Source organism: Poecilia formosa, unplaced genomic scaffold (assembly GCF_000485575.1).
Source record: "Poecilia formosa unplaced genomic scaffold, Poecilia_formosa-5.1.2 Scaffold77, whole genome shotgun sequence".
Classification (NCBI taxonomy): Eukaryota; Metazoa; Chordata; class Actinopteri; order Cyprinodontiformes; family Poeciliidae; genus Poecilia; species Poecilia formosa.
Genome location: NW_006800016.1, coordinates 1,033,632 through 1,055,455, shown reverse-complemented (window position 1 = coordinate 1,055,455; position 21,824 = coordinate 1,033,632). Strand labels below are relative to the sequence as shown.

The following is a 21,824-nucleotide window of genomic DNA, read 5'->3' as shown; positions in this document are numbered from 1 at the left end:
CAGCGAGTTATTGTTTGAAGTAATAAAAAAAAAAAAAGGTCTGATTGTGTGTGTGTGTGTGTGCCCTGAAACAAAAGAGAGCATGTTAATTTAACATATTTATTGTAGCTAAATTAACAGAAAACTAAAATGTTCAGTAAGTAAATTACAGTACAAACCAGAATTGTTTCATTCTTTTGCACAGAACAAATCATTCAATACCATCTTCCACATGAACCGAAAATGCAAATATAAACATTACGCTTTATCTGAAGCCAATCACTTAGTGTAAACAAACAAAAAAAAAAAAACAATACATAAACATTTAATTTTTTTTTTTCATAATTGAAAGGCATTGTAATAAATTGACAGTAAATACAAGTTTCACTGCCTTAATACAAAGAAATGCATAGTAATTAGGCCATCTTTAGAAATACCTGGCAGAAGAATGTTTTGGCCTTTATTTTCTATTGCAAGAGAGAAAAAAATACTTTAATTAGATTTGAATCCAATGAAAGTCGTTTCCAACAGTGCATCACTTTGAGCTGCAAACCGTCTCAAGGACAGCAAGCAAAGATGCACCAGGTTGGTTCAACCTAAATGACTGCAGGGCAATTCTTACACATTTTCACGATTATAAAACAGTACAATATAACACCAGGCAGTATTTTTTTTTGTTTAGTCACAAAATTCTGGTAGGGATTAGATTATCAAGATTGTGTGCAGATTAAGATGGAAATGTGGAGTAAATTCTTATTCCTAACCATCCTAAAAATAGGCATTTTTTTTTTACTGAAAAACATTTATACAAACAATATGTTACTTGTCTCAGTGAACAAACTGCAGCAGCTCATTCAAATGTGATTTTATAAATTCATTATATCCGATTAGGTTAATAGGAAAGAAGTGTACATAAACTCCTCTGCTGTGGAATAGTGCGTCACAATCAGAAGTATTACTAACAAATCCCTTCAAAGTAAAACGATGATAGACTCTTTGACTGGTACCACCTCGTTTATGATGCCGAGTCAACTACTAGTGAAGAAAAGCTGAGAAAACAAAAAAGGCAAGGTGCGGTTACAGGCATCAGCAAACTCAGGTTTTACAAAAAAAATTACAATTTTACAACGGCAACAATTTCCGATCGTGCCGTTCCTGTGGTGTAAAGCCTCTAATGCGTGCAGCTGGTCAGCTGGCTGAAGGAAGGTCGGCTTTCTTTCACTTGCAAAGAACATTTGTTTGGCTTTATTAAAATATTTCTAAAGAGGAAGTGGAAACTGATGGACAGTCCACAGGCACGGCTGTTATGGAGGCAGTTTAAAACCCTTTTTACAAGTGCCATCTTTGTAAAGCAGCTGACTGACTGGCCGGCTCATAAAGGTGTGTTATAATCAGTCTCTTTATAAAGAGCAGAACAGCAAAAAAAAAAAAAAAAAAGTGATAAAGACTCAAATTTCTGGGTTTTTTTGGCCCAGAGTTTTATGACATTGTGGACATTTGAGACAAATCATGAAACAAAAACCTTCAAAGTGTGTTACAGGCCCACTTCACTGCCTTTTTAGGCATTTTAACTACAATAAATCCACTTGGAAAAAAGGATTGAAGTATGCTACATTAAATGGAGATGGTCTAAACACAATGCAAGTGAGCTTTGGCCCCTTTATTCTGCTTGTAAAAAAAAAAAAAAAATAGTAGTTTATCACTTTGTTTTGAGACCCAGTTTAAAAAATAAAAGTCCAGCTCAATCTGATCCTAAAAAGTTGCTTTTTATGGATCCTGAAGGCATTCAATCAGACTCTCAGACAAAACTGCAAACCCAAAATGTGATGTGAAAAATCAAAGACGGAGGACGTAATACAAATTTGGATCAATGAAAAATCAATTAACTTGACCTTTAGAAAATAGAAAAAGGATTAAAGTCTGGAAAACTAAGCATTCTTTTACACTCAAAAAACACATGAAAACTATTCATTTAATGGGGGGTCTTTATTCCATACTTTCTGTTCAAGTTTTTTTTTTTTTTATCAAACTCAAAATAATAAACTAATAATCAACATTAGTAAGACATTTGGTCATTTTCTGCTTTATTATATTATATTTTTCTGTTCAAATAATATGTTATGGTTTTTCTTGAGGTGATCAAAGCACAGGAATCTCATCCCTTCATCACAGATAACGATCTCTGCAGTTGCAGAAAGCTGCGAAGCTTCTGACGAACAATCTCTACGGTCTGACGGTTTGCCTCTTTTTCCAATATAAACTATAAAAGCTTGCGGCTGTTTGATCCACTGCTGCTGTGGTTACGTCTATATAATTTAGCCAGGTTTGATCTGAAGACATCTGCATGGGAAACTTTTACAGAAGATAACTTTTTAGTGGTAGTAAAGAAAGAAAGAAAGAAAGAAAGAAAGAAAGAAAAAAAAAAAAAACCAGAGCTGAGCTTCTCAAAGTGAAGCAGCTCTGAAATGATCCGACATATTGAATTTGTTCCAAAAGGTGCAGTAGAGTCTGCTTAGGCAGTACTTTGTGTTGGGTCACGTATTGTCTGCATGAGACGGAGGGGGAAGGCTCCTTTAAATGGTGGGGATGTGATGTTTCCTTACATTCATGCTGGTGTGGAAAAATCAGTCCCCATGTTCAGCTCTACAATGAGTCGTTAAGCTCCTCGCAGCCCGCCCTCATTGTCTGCTGTGTTTACCATTACCCTCTAGCTCCCCCCCCGCCCCCAAGTCTACAAAGGCCTCCTCTTTATTTATAGTTCTCGGCAGAACCTCTCGATCTGTTCTAACCCAGAAGTTGATCCTTAGCAGGAGCTGGTCTGGAGGTTGCTCTCGGTGAGGAACGAGGCGATGGTGGACGGGTTGTACAGGCTGTCGTCGTCGTCGTCGTCTGAGCTGAGGGCGGACGAATCCAAAGCCGGCCTCATCGATGCTTGAGTTTTCCTCCTGTCAGACACAGACAGCAGTGGGTCATTTTTAAATGTTTGGCTTAAAACATTACGAAGGGTTCTTTTACTTGGTCTACATAGACAGTCAACGGCATTCTGGAGAGCAGAGCGCCCTCCACTGGCTGGTTAAAGTAACAATGTGTCACTCCGTTTTTTTGCCAGCATGTTTGTGAAGTAATCTTGCCTGTAGTAGATGAGTAATGTACAACTTCAGCCTATTAAAGTAAATGGAGAATTCCAGGGAGGTTGTGCAAGCCTTAGTGTGAGCGTCACAGCCGATCGATCTGCTTGGTGTCATTTTTACGAGTGTAAAGAGGAGGAGGAGACGCTGTTCTTCCACTAGTGACTCAGAAAAACAGTTTTGATGATCTCAGCTGCACAAAGTGTGTAACGAACCCAAAAAAAGAAAAACTCACTTGAGCTCCGTTTCCAGAGCGGTGACTCTGGCCTGCAGAGCGTCCTTCAGCTCCGTCTGCTCCTCCATGTCTCTCTGGGCTTTCCTCCGCAGAGTCTCGATCCTCTCCAGCTCTGTCTCTCCCTCGTCCACCTGCCGCTTCAGCGCCTTCACCCTCAGGGTGAGCTGCAACACGCGTTAAGTCTTAAATCTGCTGCAGTGTGTTCCGGCGTGTCAAACACTGATTTCATCACCGTAATTATACCTGATCTCTCTGTTCGGTGTGCGTCTGTCTCTCCTCGTCCAGCGTCATGTTCAGCTCTTTCAGCTTCCTCTCCAGTCGACGTTGTGATGACAAAATGGTGTTCTTCTCTCTTTATTATAGAGAAAAAAATGTAAATAAAAGCTAACCAACTTCTTACACTTGCCATTCTCTTGGATTAGTGTCTGTTGCTAAAAAAGAAATTATCTTACTTTTTTTTTTTTTTTTTTTTACACAAGAATAAGGCACGCATTTTTCTGCATGCTGCGCTTACCTCTCCTCGGCTCGCAGGCGGTCCTCCAGCTCCTGGATCTTGTTTTCCAGCTGAGAAACTCCCGCTGACGAGCGAGACTGACCCTCCATCTCAGCCACGCGGCTCCTCAGCTCCTTCAGCTGCCGACACACAAAAATCACACGCATTTACTTCCTGCTTTCTGTCCTGCTTATTTGAATGGGGACAAGTGTTAAGTATAAACAAATACTGAACACTATAACCTTTACGACCTAACAAATGGGAAAATGTTCCAAGCCTGCTGTTTCAGTGTACTGCATTACTCTTCATTGCTAAAGCAGGTGGACATACGTGTCTCTCCATGGCGTTCTTGTCCAGCTCCAGGTCCTGTTTGGAGGATCTCTCCTGCATGAGCTCAGAGCGGAGCTGGTCGATCTGGTCTCTGCTCCTGGACACTCGGTCCGTCAGCATCTCCACGGAGCTTTTCTCCTCCTCCAGCTCCAACTCCACACGCTTCAGCTTGTCCTGGTGGACAGAAGACGACGTCAGCAAGCTCTCTACGAAACGTTGTCACCCAACACCGCATTCGTGCCCAGTTTCTGTATTATTGTTCTAGAACAGACACTAGAAGTGAGAGTCGTACCTCCAGGATGCGAATCTCGCGCGTTTTCTCATTAAGGCTGGTTTTGCTGGCCTCTACCTCTCCCTCTAGGTGGCGCAGTCTGTTGGTGAGGAGCTCCTTGTCCAGCTGGTGGTTGTCCCTCTCTTCGCACGCAAGTTGAAGCTCCTTCTTCTGTCGCAATATCTAGTTAAACAGATAAAACGCCCATGTGTTATACTGTGTTGTCTTATGAATTAGTTACTGCATAAATTCATTTGTTTTAGAAATGCAGTTTAAAAATGACATCTCAGAGATTTATTCCAAGTGCCACACTGCTTTTTTCCTTCCACTCAACTGTCCAGTAATATTCATACCAATGATGAGCTTGACCCCTGGAACAACACGACTCTTGTGCAATGAATCTTTATGACACGTTTTATTTTTTTAACTAAATTACTGAAATAGCTTAATATTTAAATGATATTCTAAATTGCACAAAGGTTACTGTATGTCAGCCATTCATCCCAAACAAAGAAAACTGGATCCTTAAAACATTTATAAGTGAAAACAATTTGAACGGCTTCATACTTCTTCCTCCAGTCGCCTTAAGCTTTGTTGGTTTCGTTCCAGCTCGGATTTTGTATCGTTTCCATGACGCTGCGCCTCCTGCACCTCCTTTCGTGTTCGCTCTCTCTGCTCCTCCAGCTGACCCTTCAGAGCCTGGATCTCTTCTTTTGAGGTCACATTCAGAGACTCATACTGAGAGAGAGAGAGAAAGGAAAGTGTGAGAAATACATATAAATGGACTGAACTTATTGAACCATTTCCTTCTAAGAAGCGAGGATGAACTGTGAAATCAGTCTCTCTTACTTCTTTGTTGAGTTTCTCCATGGCTTTCTCCTGCTGCCGTTTGCTGTCCTCCAGCTGGGTGATTGTCTGCTTGAGCGTCTCTCTGTCCCTCTCTGTGTCCTCCAGACGCAGGCCGAGTTCACGGTGTTCCTGGCTCAGTCTGGAAGCTTTTCTCTTCCCCTCGTCCAGCTCGGATCGGAGGCTTCTGACCTCGGAGTGCAGGGCGAGCTCCGCCTCAGAGCTCTCGGTGGCGTTGCTCTGCAGCTGAGCCTGAGTACATCACAGAGCAGATCAGTTATTCTTCTATGTCTGACGGTTTCAGAGCGTCTCCGAGTGGGATAATGTTTCAGCTTCACCTCTAATCGTGAGAGTTTCTCTTTGAGCCGGGCGTTAGCCGCCTCCTGATCCTTCTGAGCGTCTTGGAGGGAGTTAATGTCCATCTGAGCTTTACTCAGACCCGTTCTTGCAGTTTCCAGTTCTTCCTCGGTTGCAGAGAGTTTCGCTTTAAGCTGGCTGGCTTCTCTTTGAGCCTCACTGAGCTTCTGCTCCAGCTCCGAGATGGTTGCTGGGCTCGGGAGCTATTTGGAGGAGGAGGGGAAAAAAAAGAAAAGAGAATGAGATGTTTTTCAGGTGCAAACCTTAATATCTTAGTATAATTTTGCGACAAGAGTGAACTGACCTGTTTATTTTTCTCTTGTGCCTTTACACAGTCATCTTTGGCCCTCTGTAACTGGTCCTTCAGCCTGTCGATCTCATACTTTAGCTCTGCCTCCTGGTTCTGGTGAGACTTTTTCAGGGAAATGGTTTCCATGACCTTCTTGTCGTACTCAGTCCTCTGCTTCTCCAGATCTAACCTGGTCTTGTGCAGATCAGCGCTGCACCGCTGGAGCTCCTGCACACATTTAGTTTATACAATCTGATGATTACACTTCCTGTACAGGTCATTACGCTGTAGGTCAGAAGTTGACATATACCAAACACTGGCAAGAGTGTCAGATTAATTCAGTGTTTTTAATGATGCATTTTAACTGTTTTTTCTTTTTAGGGTGGAATGATAATACAACCAACAGCAAAGATTGTTTAAGAAGAAAAAATGAAGAACTTTGAATCTAATGTGGAATTAGAGTTCTCCGTTTCGCTTAGGCCCATTTTAAAATTTAAAACGCAAAAATTCACTATGAATTTACAAGAGGCATTTCTAAACTTCTGATGCTTTAATTATGGAATCTGTAAAAACAGAGACTGTAGTGATGAAAGCAAAAAAGGACGAAAGGAAAGACAAGTACAAGGGAAAGTGGGACACAAGAAAGGAAGGCAAGACACTTATAGAAACATCTGAAGGAAGGAAAAACAGAAGAACAAAGCGAGGGAGGAAAGACGTGAGAAAAGAACGACAAGGAAAGGAAGAAGTGATGGAGGAAGGATGAAAAGACGGGAAGAAGACAGTCAAGAAAGAAGCTATGCAAATACGGAGACAAGAAAGGGAGAAAAGAAGGGAGGGAAAAACATATATACTCAAATCAAACAACATAATTTTCAAGTTTTCCAGACTTCATAAGGACCCCGCTTTAAAATTGGGCCTTGTTTGGACCCCATTTTATAAAATTGAAAATTTTAAACTGAAAAAGCTCTAAGAGCTCCCAGGAGCCCTGGAGTAATGCCAGTAAATGTACTGCACCTGGTTGAGAGCCTCTGACTGGCTGGAGTCTGCTGCCTGCTGCTTCACTCCGCTCATTCTCTCCTGCAGCTCCTTCAGCTCATCCTCAGATTCCTCTTTCTCCAGACGGATTTGCAGAAGCCTGAAAATTTTTCAAAAGCCACCAATCACAAAGCATCGCATCGTGTACTGCTATTTTAAGAACCGTTTAATCACCTCATCAGAAGCTGCTGGATTGAATGGGTGAAGATCATGAATTCGATTCGGTTTAGTTAATGAGCAAATAAATGCTGCAGCTTGAGTTATCGCAATCACAGAGATATATTCACAGGAACACATTATGTTTTCACTAATCACAGACTATCCACACCACTCCTGTGTTTTAATGTCTCTGCTAACATAGGAGGTCACAGATTTTAATAAATAACTTCAGGAAATAATCATAACCCCACTTGTCCTAGAATAATAATGATCTATAATTTGTATTTGGTCATCATGGACCCTGTGGTTAAAGTAAAGCATCATGAATGAATGACGCTGTGTGTGGATAGTCTTAACACAATGGTGAGAAAGCCGTTAGCACAGTTAGCCAAATCTAAACTTCCACATGTCAACACAGATGCTGTGAAATACGTGACCCTCACTGTGTTTCAGGGTTGCCGGGCGGCTCGCTGACAAAGAGAGGAAGAAGCAGTGACCAGGAAGAATGAGAGAGGGAAAAAAAAAAGAAAAAAGAAAAAAAAGAGAAACACATTAGTAGAAACGAAAGTGGAAAAAAAGCATGGAAAATCCATGTGCAGGTGAAGAGTCCCGAGGAGAAACTTTGCGAACCATCTGAGCTCTTGGCTTGACTCACTCTTGTTTGGTGCTTCGAAGCTCGTCTCTGGTGGAGTGAAACTGCTCCATCCAGTGGTTGCTCTCGTCTCTGCAGTCCTCCAGCTGCTGCTGCAAGGTGCGGACGGACGAGTTCACGCGCAGCCGCTCGGCCTCGATCCCTGCGTGAGACTTTGGCAGACGGCAGAAGGAGCGAGAACAGATTGAATGTGATGCTCAACATTTTTCTGTTTAAACTCAGATGCACAGCAGAATTACATACAACCAAACAAGCCACTTTTTGAGCCATATCAAATAACATCGGAAGTGACATGGGCCAATATGGTTAAGTGAGTCCTTGGCCTTAACGACAGTCGAGCTCAGTCTAGTTTAACATGTTACAACATTTGGATGCAAAACCCATAAATATAAATGTATGTCACCTCAATCACTTTTCCAGGCTCAAATTATTTGATGATTTAATGCATGTTCTAAACAAATACTTAGACCACGGTCAGGCAGCTGTTATCTCCAGCCTTCATTAACCTTAAAATCTAATAAAGTTGTTGTCAAATGGCTGCTGGCCCTAGACTATCCTTAGACGAACAGACACAGTGTGTTGTAGTAGATCACATACACCCAGAACTTCAGATTTTGTCATAAATAATAATGATAAACCAGGAAGTGAATGATTGTGAAGTGCACTGAAAATAAAGCGTGGTTTTGAAATTCTCTTACGGATGTAAATAAACAGGAAGTTTAACATTTTAACCTTTTGTATATGAACAGGACAAAATGTGGGAATCTTCCAGGTCGTGAATCCTTTTGCAAGGCGTTTGTGCGTACACACTATTATTGACCTCAAGACCCTTGTGGTCATTTAGCCAGTTTGTCGCCACTCGGCGTTACTCTGAACATTTTGGCTCCGTGTCTAAGTGGCTGCTGTCCGCTTCTGCACACCTGGGACACCTGCTCCATGCTGCTGCGCAGCTTCTCCATGTCAGCGCTGTACTGCTCTCGCAGCGCCTCGATCTCTCGGTCGTGTGATGCCACCTCTTCCTTCAGAGCGCCTTTCAGAGCGGTGAGCTCCCTCTCTCGTTGCCTGAGTGTCTCCTCCAGCTTGTGCTTCAGCTGGGAGAGCTCCATCAGCTGTGCTTGACTAGACATCAGGTCCTATGAACAGTAAAGCTACAGTGAGTACAGACAGGGGTTTTTTAGTAAATGTGTCTTTTCACAAGAATCCCCCTGAAGGACAACGTTGTACCGTCTTGCTGCTGTTTTCTCTTCGTAGCTCATCTTGAAGCTCCGCCAGGTGGTCCTCCATCTCTCTCACCCGACTTTCTGCTTTCTCTCTGTCCATGCGCAGCTGAGTCAGCCTGCAACAAAAACAAAGTCCCACATATTCTTTCAGTAGAAAAAAAACAGACCGTTTTGTATGTGGTGCAAATAAGCAACAATAACTCCTTGTTTTATTAAATTGTTTGAGTCATGACCCAACCAGTGGCATTAAGCCCTCATGTGAGTCTGAGTGTGTGTGTGTGTGTGTTTCTGTATCCTCACTCTGATTGTGTTTCGCTTAGCTCCTTCTTCTTCCGGTCAAGAAGCTCCTGGAGCTGCAGATTTTCATCCAGACACGACTCGAGCTCGGCTTTCAGAGCGGGGTCAGAATTGCTGGCCGAGTCCTGCACACAAGCAGACGCGATAAATAAATGAGAGCGCTGAAACACGAGGCGTCAGGCGGTGCTGGCTGAATAAACAACTCGCTTTTAGGAAACGCTTCGGCAGGTTTGCTTTTACCCAATAATCAATATGCAGAAGAGCTCAAGTTATTAAGAGCTATTTGAACTTAGGATTTCTAAGCTACTTTAAACCAATGAATAATGAGTCATTACTGAAGATGGATTTTCTTTGTGAGCATTTGTGTACATCTCTGACAAAGCCTGGAGGCTTTAAGGATTAATCTGAGGATTAATCTGAAAACACCCTCCCACAGAAACCCCATTAGCCCTTCTGGTTAGATTAGTTAAACAGCTGAAGAACAGTGGAAACTCTTTCCCCTTCTCAGGCAAACTAAAAATTAGGCGAACCCACTTCTCATGACCAGGCAGCTTAAAATGAGTGTTGGACTGGAAGTGAGCCATATAATTAGAGCCAAGTTGCTCTATGAATGCCAAGCCCTTGATGAGAAACTCTTTATGTAATCCAAAATGCAAAAACTACTGGAAATCCTCATAAAGTCCAGCATGCATTTATGGGAACCATAAAAAAAACAACAAAAAAAAAAAAAACTGGTCCAGATCTGGTCAGATGTTTACATTTATTAAATTATTTTTCAAGGAAGATGATACAAAGAGTTCAATCTGTCCCTTGTCTGACTGAAACTTTATCAACAGAGGACATGCAGCTTGTTCACGTGGGTAGCTGGAAAATTCAGTCTCGACTTAAATGTGGCTTTTTTCTAGAATTCAGTTCATGTTGATGTTAAGATGGCTTCAGCAGCGGCATTTCTTGAAATTCATAACCAATTTCCACTTGTCTGATGGTGGCATTTTAGAGTAGATGGTTGAAAGTTTGTTTGACCCTGAACTCAATTATATGTTGGACGTAGGAACTTAAAAGCCAAGTTTTTGCAAGGATACCAAGCAGTTTAATAGAACTGAACCGGTTCTGTCAAGAACTGTCGTCAAACATCCTAAACAGCCTAAATAATGTCAAAAGAGGTGCAATTTCTCTGCAACATGTTACATTTCTCCAAGTATAAATATATACATTTATATGTATGCTCTCCTGTCAGTTCACATGAGTGGTGTAAAGTAATCAATCAATCAACAAATCCTAATAAAAAAAATATCTATTGTATATTGTAGCACAGGCCCACCCTAAATACAGAGTGTATGAAATACAGAATTAAATACGTCAAATTAACAAACAACCTAACATGACCGAAACTGTACTAAACTGAGAATATCCCAACTTTGGTCTGGTTGAAAGAAAGCAGGAAGAACCAGGACAAGTCGTACCTTGTGCCTGAAGGTCACAAGGAACCTCCGAAACCTTTTCACAGTTTTCTCTGTTCCACTTACCCTCCTTTCTTCGCGCAGGGCAGTCTGCAGTTGAGCCACCTTTGTCTCCAACTCCCTTTTTTCTCTTATCCACTCCTCCCGAGGGCTTTCCTTAGGCTGATCAGAGAAAGAGTAAAGGAGACAGAACTGTAACCGTTCTGTGCACTGAACACTAGGAGGGATAATTCCTAAAAAAAAAAAAAATAGCGTCGTTTCAGGAAGAACAAACCATTATGCTCTGAAAATTCAGAAAAATACTCCTGACTTTGTGTCTGATGACATCATCACTCTCAGAAGAACTAAGGAACGTAAAAAGGGACAAGTTAACTTCAGCACTGATCAGATCAGTCTAATGTGATCTACAGGTATGCGGAGGTCTGTACCCCTGTCTCAGGATGTTGTACACAGTCCTCATCACCTGGTCCTCCTCAGAACTTATCTCGGCACTCTGAACCTGGTCCAGCAAAAGGTCAGGGGTCACCTTAAGACATAGATCAGAAAACTACTCTTGCAATGTTGCATGCTTTGTTTTGTGCATAGCTCACAGAAAAGCCTGCTGTGATGCCCGGCCAGAACACAGCTGGGTTCTTACCTGCGACTCGGTCCGATCCACGTGTCGGGGCTCCTCTGAGGTCCATTGATTGGCTGGGAGTCCAGCGACTCTGGAGCCCGGAGCCTGGCCGAGTCCCAAGCCGCTGTGAGCTGAGGATGGGGGCGAGGTGTAAGGTTTGGGGTGGAGGATAGGAGACGTAGCTCTGGGATGCTGTTGAGTAGGTGCGGGTCCTCTCTGTTGGTTTCTAGGTGCTGCACCGTCATACCTGGCAACCGGTCTGTTGACAGGGGTCTGTCTCTGATAGGGGGGAGGCACGTTTGCCTGTTGGCGAGGGTCAGGGTACGAATCATTGTTCCTAACTGATTCCAATGACCTGTTAGAGCCTGTCTGGTGAGAACGATCCCACATGGTGCTTTCTGCAACCCTTCCTCTGTCACTGGTACCCCACACCTCCTCTCTGCCTCTCCTCACTCCAATCCCTCCATCCAAATTCCCATAACTACCAGACTTCCCATCCCCAGGGGGTCTAGATAGCTGAAAATCCTCACTACTGCCGCCTCCATCCGTGTCTAGCAGTGAGCCGTGTGACTGAACCCGGCGGAGCGGTCCCAGCTGGCCTCCCGCTCCCCCAGAATTGGCCCCCTCTGCTTGAACCTCTGTCTTCTCTTTCCTCCGGGGAAGGCTGCCGTAGCCAGAGGAGTGGTCGGTCCTGAGCTGGACCCCGTACGAGTCTCCCCTCTGTCCATCCTTCAGGACCACGTACGGCTGTCCGGCGATGCCCTGCACCCTGATCGCTACGCCATATTTGGAGGTGCTCTGAGGTTTGGGCCTCAGCTGGGGGAGCCCTTCCCCAGAGTCACCGAGATCGTTGATGACACGGACCTGGCCATCGTAGTCCGCCGGGTGCCTTCTGTCCTTCTGCCAGGACCGTGTGCTCATACTACAACAAAGAAAAGGAAGAAAAATCTGATTTGGTTACAAAAAACAAACACAAAAAAACTTAAGAGACTGGAAATGGATAAAAAATCCTCTACTGACAATAATTTAGCTTGATCGGCCCCCAAACAGGTGCTCTGTTCCATCCATTCATACTTCCAACTTTTGTTGTGGGAAAAATCAAATTTGAAATGTTTGCAATATTTTGGGAAATCTGAGAGTCTACACCCTTAAAAGGGAACACAGAGGTCTTCATAATGCTATTTGCTAATACAGGATGCTAAGGACAATTTTAAAATGTCAATTCCAATTACTTTATCATTAATAATAGAAAAGATTATGTTACATGAACTGCTCTCAGATATCATCTCTAAATAATTAATAACTGTTTACTGAAGGAATAAAATAAAAAATATTCTGAATTATGTTGCTATATCTTATTTTATACAGTTCTTAAAGAGAAAATCAGCCTTCGCAGGTCAAAGTTCTACAAAAACATTAAAAAATAAAAGATATCAGAAATCTGTGACACATTTCTGATCAACGCTTCTCCAAATAAAGATATATTTTTCAACTGCTGACTGCAAAGCAGAAACATTCGCTTTGCTAAAATTATTTAAGGGCCATCTCCACCAGAGATCTTAACCTGAACTAATGATAACAAAGTGCATGTTTACTGGTGAACAATAGTGTTTTGTAAACAGTGAGGCTGATGTCACACCGTGACACCAGGCCCCAAAAAATACTGCAGACGACCTTCTACTGCAGGAAAGCACAAAAAGAGGAAACGCAAACCATACATAGACGAATGGAGGTCGTTGGGTTGAAATTCAACAGAGACAAGATTTGTCTTTAGAGGAACCATTGGCTACAGTCTATGGAAGACAATGTCTATTTTTTTTATGCAATTCCAAGTTAAAGAATCCTTGCAATTATGAAGAAGGACGTGAGGAAATCATTTTATGATTTCAGCTGGTCATTTAAAATACATAGCTTAGATAATAAAATGAAACCAGTTTTCTTCCACAGCTAAAACAGAAAGCCAGAAATGAAGCAACACAAACTTAAAGCACTTCATTTGATTTTTTTTTTAGTTTTCTTACATAAAAACAAAATTATACAAATTATGAAAAGAGCTTGTTTGTTTTGAAGACAACATTTAAACCCAATGAGAAAAGTGATGGGATAGCAGATGTATTCAAACTGGTTTACAGCTTTTATTATCATTTAAAAAAATATATTCTAAGCATGACTCCAACCATTACAGTTTTCACCGTCTTTGATTGTACAAAAGACTCAATGAGATTGGAAACAACTTATTTTTGTTCACAAGATCTCATACATTTTTCCAAACGTACACCAATTTAGTAGTTTAGCAGACATCTGAAAAGTGAATTATTTGACTCTCAAACTGAACAGTTCAAGTTATAAATGAACTGATTCGCAAACCACAGGAATAGTTTAAGCTAAAAGGAAAAGAAAAAAAAAAGATTATGACACAAATGCTGTAATCCACATTAGATTTCAGTTTTCTGATTTGAATGTTCCAGGGAGAAAAAAACAAAATGTTTTTTTTTTTTTTTTACATGGATAGCAAAGTTTGCCGTTTCCATAGTTTGTGGATGAATTATACACTTTCTGAGAAATTCAGACAGTGTACATCAGATGATATCATCATCATCTGATGATGATATGATGATGATGATGCACATATTTTTTTCCCAGAAAGGAGAAAAAATGTGCACACCCACCTTAAATAAGCAGGAGGAGCATTTAGTAGGATGAATAAGCAAAAATGTTCCAAAGAAACAAAGAACAGAGAAATGATACAAGGTTGTCCAGGAAGGTCAGACTTTTCAAAACTAAAGGAAAAAAAAACAAACGGATATGACAATTAAAGGCCGTTTTGTGTTTCGTAGCTTTTTTCTTTGTTTCATAATATACTCATAGTAGAAAAACTACAATTAAAAGCTGTATTGTTTGAAATTTTAATGACAGCATTATTGTGCACTCTGGAGCCTTGTAAAAGTATGAACACTTTGACAACTTGTCACATTACAATCCTATATTTCAGTGCATTGAAAAACAATTTTATATGACAGATCAACACAAAGTAGCACATAACCGTGAAGGAGAAGCAGAGAGGAAGATGGTTTTCACATAAGGCCGAACATTTTAGTGAGGTTTTATGGAAGAGTGTCATGTTGAAAGAAATCCATAAGAAGTCCTGTTAACAGTTTGCCACAAGCCCAAACTATTGAAAGATGTTGCTTGAAAAATTAAACTTTGGCCAACGTGCAACACTTTGAGTGTAGGAAGACGAACAACACAGTGAAGACACCATTTTCACAGTGACACATGCTGGAGGCAGCATCATGCTGCAAAGTTGCTTTTCTTTGACAGGGATATGGAAGCTAATCAGAGTTGATGAATGGAGGTAAATACAGACCAATAATGACAAAAAAAAAAAAAAAAAAAACTGTTAAAAGGCTTGAGAATATTTGAGCCTGGGGTGAAGGTTCACATTCCAGCAGGACAGCAACACTAAAAGAGCCAAAGCTACAATAGAGTGGTATAAATCAAATGACATTTATGCGTTAGAATGGCCCAGTCAAAGCTTAGACCTAAATTGAATTCAAATTCTGTGGTAAAACTAGAGAACACACTGCATCCAATCTGACTGAGCTTGAGCTACATCTGATTGAGAAAAATCCCAAAATACCTCAGAATGAAACCGTTCAGGTTTAAGGAACTCTGAATCCTTATGTGTCCTAGTTTGTTAAAGTCTGTCACATAAAAATATGATAGTTTGTGGCTGTAGAGTTCAATGAGTTCTAATACTTTTTTTAAGTTACTGCAACTGGTTTAGTAAAGTAACCAATTTGACAGTGGGTAAACTATCTTTCAGGAATATGTTTGTCTTTGAGAGTCAGTGATAGACTTCTAGGCAGGTAGACTGAGCTGACGCCGTGAGCCTCCTACAGACTGTCCACCTCAACATCATACCACAAAATGGCATGATAAAGTTTTTCCTTTCACGTCGCTGCTTCCTATCTGAATACTTTCAGCTGCTCAAGAACTCCAGAGACAATTTAAGATCCCAGAACTCTCAACTACAAACATAAAACTTTATATAAAATGAACACATATTTACTTCTCCTGGTATAAAGCAGGTACGGATGAGTGGGAGAGATTTACAGACACCGACAGTTTCTGAGCTTTGACTGTCTGTGTGAACTTTGTTCCTGTTGCTTCCTATTAGTCATTAACCTGAAAGCACACACCCAGACGCGACGCTCCCTTTGAGAGCCGCAACACAAAAACTTTAGGTAGTTTCTGTGGCTCATATCAGAGTGAACTCCTTTCCCAACACTGAACAGCCAGAAGGCAGACAGGTGCCATATTTGACTGGCTCAACTCAACACACTAATAATGCCTGACAATGCTTTTCAGTTCTACTCACTAAAAGTAGTGAATTAAGCATTCCAAGTATTGTCTCATAATAATGCCCTGTGCTATGTACAAGATACAAGATCTAACATTGCAAAGCTACGGTTGATAATTGCGACTACGTAACCAAAACACTCCCTCCTAACCTACCTACCACTCTCCTTCCATCGCACTTCATAACTCAGGGGCTGAGAGACAAAAAGTGGGCAGGGAAAAAGAGAGGGAGGGTGAGCTGAAAGACAAAAAACAGCCAACTTTTCTTCTCTTATCAGTGCTCCGTGCGATAAAATCCAGCCAAGCTGATACAGTGAGTGAGCAACCCTCCCTCCCATTCACACAGAGGGACCGACTGTAAAAGCAAGCATCAAAAACTTAACCCTGCTTCGCACTGAAACATCAATTCAACCTCTAAACAAAGGATATCTTGTTCAGGAGACCCTTTGGGGGTTTTCTTTAAGAAAAAAAGCCTTTTTTTTCTTACAAAGAATGCTTTAGTCTACTTCAAGAAATTGTACAAGCTAGCCAATAGGGAGAGAGCCCTTGCTTTATGCGCAATAGCAACAAATGAAAGAGGAAGAACGTGAAGATGGCGTTTGTGCTGTCATTAAAGATGACACAAACAGGTTTCAAGGATATTAGAGTTGCATGGGAATTATCTGTAGGTGGATACAATTGTCAGGATAGTGCAGTTTGTGCAGTTTTCCCAGCCTCCAAACCGGAGGAAGCATTGTGTCAAAAGAAATATGTGAAGTCATGCATGAGGTCTGTGACCCAGTGAGACTTGCGCAGAACCCAGGCATACCTGTTTGACATCGTTTCACACACGTGTTATGTAAAAAGTAAAGAATAGCATAGGTTGACGGAAGTAGGACCGACTTACAGGAATGTGGAAAATGGTGAATGGCCTTTATTTGTGTAGCGCTTTATGAAGTTCATAGAACTCCAAAGTGCTTCATGCGACATTCAATCAATCGCACGCTGATGGTGACAAGCCATCAGCAAGTGAGGAATGTGGAGTTGGAGCTGAAGTTGTTTTATATTTGATCCATTGTGCCTTTTCCAGCAGTTTCACTTTTTATGCGTCAGAGGAAAAATGAAATCCAGTTCATGGGGATGGGGACGATGCCAGGGCAACTCATCCCATTGTCCGTCTGATGTGGGGCGGAAAACAAGGGCAGCGATTTTGAGAATGCAAAGAACTGCCCCTCTTCAGACCCTTCCCTCTCTGGTCCAATTTCAAAGTGCTGCCTTCAATATCTTCTCTATCCACAAACTCCACTGTTAAAGTTTTATTTATTTTTAAAAGAAATTTAGGAAACAACTGATCACTGCTTGCTGAATAACCATCAACCCTTCAATTCAGCTTCTTAACTTTAAATATTATGACCAGATGACTTTTGGAGAAACACCATTAATTATTTCATAAAGCATCTAAACCAAACATGCTGGTTAGCTATGGACCAATCAACTGAGGGGTAACTGAAGTCAACTATACATTTCCTTGATCGGCTCTGACCACAAATACAACACAAAGGTTTTTTCCCCTGCTCACTGAATGCATCAAAACTGGGAAGTCAAACAATTTTTGGGTCTGTAAATGGATCCAAATGCAGCATGTTCTTTGATACACTTTGTTGTGAGAAAATAAGATTCAGATTAAGCACATACATTTTGATAAAGATAATCTTTGTTTCTTACTCTCCTTATTATAGAATCTACAGCATTTTTCCTTCTTCTGTCAATGTTTGTTACATTCATTTGTAGAAATGAATTATTTTTTATGCATTACAAACATTAGAATGAAGATTTAACATTTAAAATCTTCTTAAATCTTAAATGGGTCGTTCAGACCTGAAAGAAAGAAATAGAAATATATATTGGCCAATAAAAGGCTGGTTGATGCTTTAATATTTCCATTCAGTTTATATTTTGGTAAGTTTAATGATGTACTTCTCTTTGGTCATTCAAATTTTAAAGCAAGATCACAACAAAAGCAAACATAGTATCAAGTAAGAGAAATATAAATTTATGTCCATTCTTGCAGAGATTCCAGGTCTGTTTTGCCATTACTGAAAAACTTAACTTTAATGCAATAAGATATAAACATCATAGTCTGTTTCTATTTCCATTTATCCTCCATCACTGACCGATAACACTAAAGATCCCACGAAACACAGGTATGCGTTTTCAGGTCAGCTTGCTCAGCTCTTACAAGTCATTATCCTGCAGTTATGCTGACATGATCTCTGCCTCTGATCGCTAATTTAATTCTCAGACAGTAAATTGAATTGGAGCCACCCTGCTATTAGGAGGGAAAGGAAAAAAGAATAAGGGGAAGACTGTCAACAAGCGGAGAGACCCAGAGTGTCGAATGATGCTGAGACATACAGTCAAAATATAAATCCTCTGATCCATCATTTTCATTTTTCTCTCATCAGTCTGTCATATTTTTGTACATGTTAATTGTGCCAAAGTTTTATTATGAAGGTGATATGTCGACATCCAACTCAACAATATTTGGAGCAGAAAAAAAAAACTCTATGAACTATCATATTTAAGTGTTAATTTGTACCATGTAAAAGGTCATAGAGACGAACGTATGCAACTGAGCCCCCACCAATTTCATTGATTATTTTTTTAATAATCAGAGTAGAGTGGGGATTACTCCTGTCTGATCAGGTTTTTTTTTATTTGTTGTTCCGATGCCATATTGAGTCATTAAGGATTAGGTATTTCACCAACATCAGCCTGATGCTTCATCAAAGATAAGAAAATGAATGCCATGATAATGCTGGTCAACTGAGTAGCTTTAAAGCGCAGTAAATTAACATTCTTAATACAAACAGCTTTAAAGTTAAAAACGCCTTTTATTGTGCTGCATTCACTGGTTTTCTAAGAGCAACATATTTAGTCTTAATCCAAAATTTTGTCTGGAAATCTTAAACGTATTGATCCACCACAAACTAGAATAAGAAAGCCACTACAATGTTCTGATTACAACTAAAACAGATATTAATGAACATATGTTTTGTTCTGAATGCTTATGATTTTATGTTGAGAAATTTCTTAACTTAAGATCGTGTTTGCTAAGGCTGAGAAACTGAGAAAATCCTGCGATGACAATTATATTGGTAAATATTGCAATGGCAATATCATCTGCAATGCTTTCTTCTTTCCTCACTTTCTGTGATTTCATCGCTCCGTTAGCAGGATTTCGAGGAACGTGCATCTCTCTACTGGGAATGAGCAAAGCAGGTCAAATACCATAAAAAGGGAAAGGCAGCCAATACAGTCTTTCATTATAACGGGTGAAAAACTACCAAAATAAAAGCTAAACCATCTCCAAGTGGTTTTCCTTTTTCTTCTGAGCGAAATATTAATGACTTGAAACGTCAACGACTGGTTAAAAGTAACAGAACTCCCTCTCTGCTCCTAGTGAACAGTTATCCACTTACTGCAGAGGGATATTCTTCTTCTCAATTACACTCTTGACATAAAACCAAACCCTTGTCCCCTCTCCAAACTAGTTTCTACTCCTCTTTCACACACACACACACACACACACACACAAATGTCCATTTATTCCCCTTTTCATGTCCAAAGTAGTTCATTGGCATGACAAAGCCTGACTTCAGTGTTGCCACACAGTACACAAATGACACCGTATTAGAAGCACATAAGTATGGCCCTCTCTTCCCTCACATTCCTGACACTTGTGCCTCTGTACCAAGAGGCCGATTTGTGGGATCTTTAGATACGCTCAACGGCATCTACTGCTTGTCATGTTAGACCAGTTTGATTTGTGCCAAAGTAGGTGTGGATTAAAAAAAAATAATAATGTGTCAGGATCTTGCCAGGTTCAGAAGCTTTTTCAGTGAAATGTGTGACACCAATTTGTAAGCCCTTCCCTACCTCAAAACTATAATCTGAGATTTATTGCATCCTCCTCCTTTTTCTAACCATCTAATTCAATACATTCTAAAGAAAATCTCTTTCAGGTGGTTTTACTGTAGTATTTTTACTTTCATTTAATAAAATGGGATTAAAGCTACTTTTAAAAATGGTACACAATGAATTTTTTTGTAAAAAAAATTCATTGTAAAAAATGAATTTTTTTGTAAAAAAAATCATCAAAAACATAAACATTTTTTAAAATACTATAAAATAATAAAATCAAACATTAATCACAAAGTAGCCCAATCTGGATTTACCCATCTTGAATGTCTAAATTCAATTCAGATTTGCTTGTATAACCCGTTTTCATTTAATGACACAAAATATAAAGAAACAGCAGTCAGTACAAGTGTCAGTGGCATTTAACTGTTAAACCAATATAGAACTGTAAAGCCACTTGAATTTTGTCACAGATGTTCTTTAGGACAGAATAAAAATGAGTTGAAAACTTTTTTCCTGACAGGATTTTGATTTTCTCATTTTAAAGTGTTGTAAAAAATTGGCCAGTGTAAAACTGACTGTATGAAACTGTGTTTCAATCATGTCCTACCATTCAGTAGAACCAATATACAACAGTTTATTGAATGATATGTTGATATAATAATGATAAACTGTTACATTAATCATTGGCTAAATAAGGATGCGGTGCAGTTTCTCAGTAACTATAATATTTTATCTTTTTATTGCCATTTCAGAACATATGTAGTAGTTTAGTGTAATTAAAGGCACCTTTAAGTAATTGCAGTTTTTACCATGTTGACCATAAAATACAGACCAGAAACACAATCTATTGTTTAAATGGGCAGAAGTGTAGCTGTGTGAACACTTTATTAAACGGCAGTATAACAAAATTACATGCAGCATCAAGAGCCAATTCATTGTTTTTACTCATTTTTTTTTAGCACTGTTTATTTCACAATTTATTTGATAATTTCTAGAGTTACCACTTTCTGAAATTCTTAAGACCCCACATTTGTTCCCGACCCTAAATGTTAGAACTGCTGCTCTAAAAGCACAGGTGTGCAGGTTTGTTCCCCCCTCCCCATACTCCTGTACAAATACAATGGATATTTACACTCCTTACATTTTAAAAACGAACTCTTTTACAATTATACGGTTATAATCACTCTTCCAGCTTTAACTTAACCGTTTAGAGTTGGTTGTTTCACTTCACAGAATTAATAGATATCAAAAGGCTAATTTAGTTACTTTTTTCAATAGCTAACAAGTTGAACTTGTAAATAAATAAAAACATAGCCTCATTGTAATCTACTGTATTCGTGTAAAAAAGGAACAAACTACATAAAATCCCTGCTAAAGCGTATAACTGTCGGGAAATCACACTGACTGTCTGGTTGACCCGTCTGGCGCTTCGAGAAGATCCAGTTCCAACCGAAACTTACCTTTTTTTTCTTTAAAGTCTCTCCTCTGTTTCTCTTCTTATGCTTTGTTTCGTCTCGTCGCCGGAGATTCCTTAAATATCTTCCCAGACATCCATCAAAGTCCACACAAAAGGTGTGTGGAAAAGCAACTCCTTCGCAAACGACCGCACAAACAAGTTCATTACGTTGCTGCTGGAACTGCAACCTGTTACCTTTTTTCTCGGGAAAAAGACGTGCCGCCCACTCGCATTAAATCGAGTTCTCTGATTGGCCCAATCCTCTGGAATGGGCGGGGTTTGATGTGTTAGCCATCTCTTCATTGGTAAACCTTTACATCAGTCATCCAGCTCGTTCTAAACAATTATTGGACATTTACTTTGAAAGCTTGAAAAATTACCACAAGTAAACTGAAATGGACAATATCTGTTGCAAGATGAACTGCAACATCTATGATTTTCAAGGTGGACACAATTTAATTTTAGAATGACTACTTCTTCAATTTGTCCGCTAGATGGCGCAGATATTCTCATATATGCACCACTGTCCAATACATCACACATATTAGATTTACAATAAAACTTACAGTGAACAGAAGTTAAAACAAATATGAATATGAGCCTAAAATAAGTTTTTTGACAGCAAAAAATACATAAACAAAAAACTTGTCCCATCACACAATTACATATTTGACAGCACACCAGTGGGAATTTCAATAAATGGGCAGTGTATAAAATAATATTCCAATAAACTACT

General features: G+C 40.0%; 1 protein-coding gene across 2 annotated transcripts; it reads right to left on the bottom strand.

Moving 5' to 3' along the window:
- Window positions 1-89: 89 nt before the first annotated feature.
- On the bottom strand, window positions 90-21,293 carry cgna (cingulin a). 2 transcript variants are annotated; one of them, XR_001662657.1, is made up of 21 exons: window positions 21,093-21,293; window positions 11,389-12,289; window positions 11,180-11,277; window positions 11,026-11,095; window positions 10,818-10,913; window positions 9,295-9,416; window positions 8,999-9,110; window positions 8,695-8,907; window positions 7,778-7,926; window positions 6,943-7,063; window positions 5,944-6,156; window positions 5,621-5,842; window positions 5,286-5,534; window positions 5,004-5,174; window positions 4,458-4,619; window positions 4,166-4,339; window positions 3,857-3,975; window positions 3,586-3,694; window positions 3,343-3,506; window positions 789-2,924; window positions 90-738 (listed from the first exon to the last, which is right to left on the bottom strand). XR_001662657.1 is itself a non-coding variant. In XM_016673483.1 (20 exons), exons 2-20 carry the CDS (start codon window positions 12,286-12,288, stop codon window positions 2,783-2,785), a joined length of 3,606 nt encoding a protein of 1,201 aa, XP_016528969.1. In that variant the 5' UTR covers window position 12,289; window positions 21,093-21,293; the 3' UTR covers window positions 90-2,782. The 2 variants fall into 2 exon arrangements, 1 of the variants encoding a protein (XP_016528969.1); XM_016673483.1 differs by having other exon boundaries at window positions 90-2,924.
- Window positions 21,294-21,824: the final 531 nt, after the last annotated feature.

Excerpts from the sequence above, each read along its gene's own strand:
- cgna (XM_016673483.1), bottom strand. The coding sequence starts at position 12,288 with ATGAGCACACGGTCCTGGCAGAAGGACAGAAGGCACCCGGCGGACTAC. Across the intron at positions 8,908-8,998 it reads GAGAAAACAGCAGCAAGACG|GACCTGATGTCTAGTCAAGC; the intron begins GTACAACGTTGT and ends TACTGTTCATAG. Across the intron at positions 3,507-3,585 it reads ACACCGAACAGAGAGATCAG|CTCACCCTGAGGGTGAAGGC; the intron begins GTATAATTACGG and ends CGCGTGTTGCAG.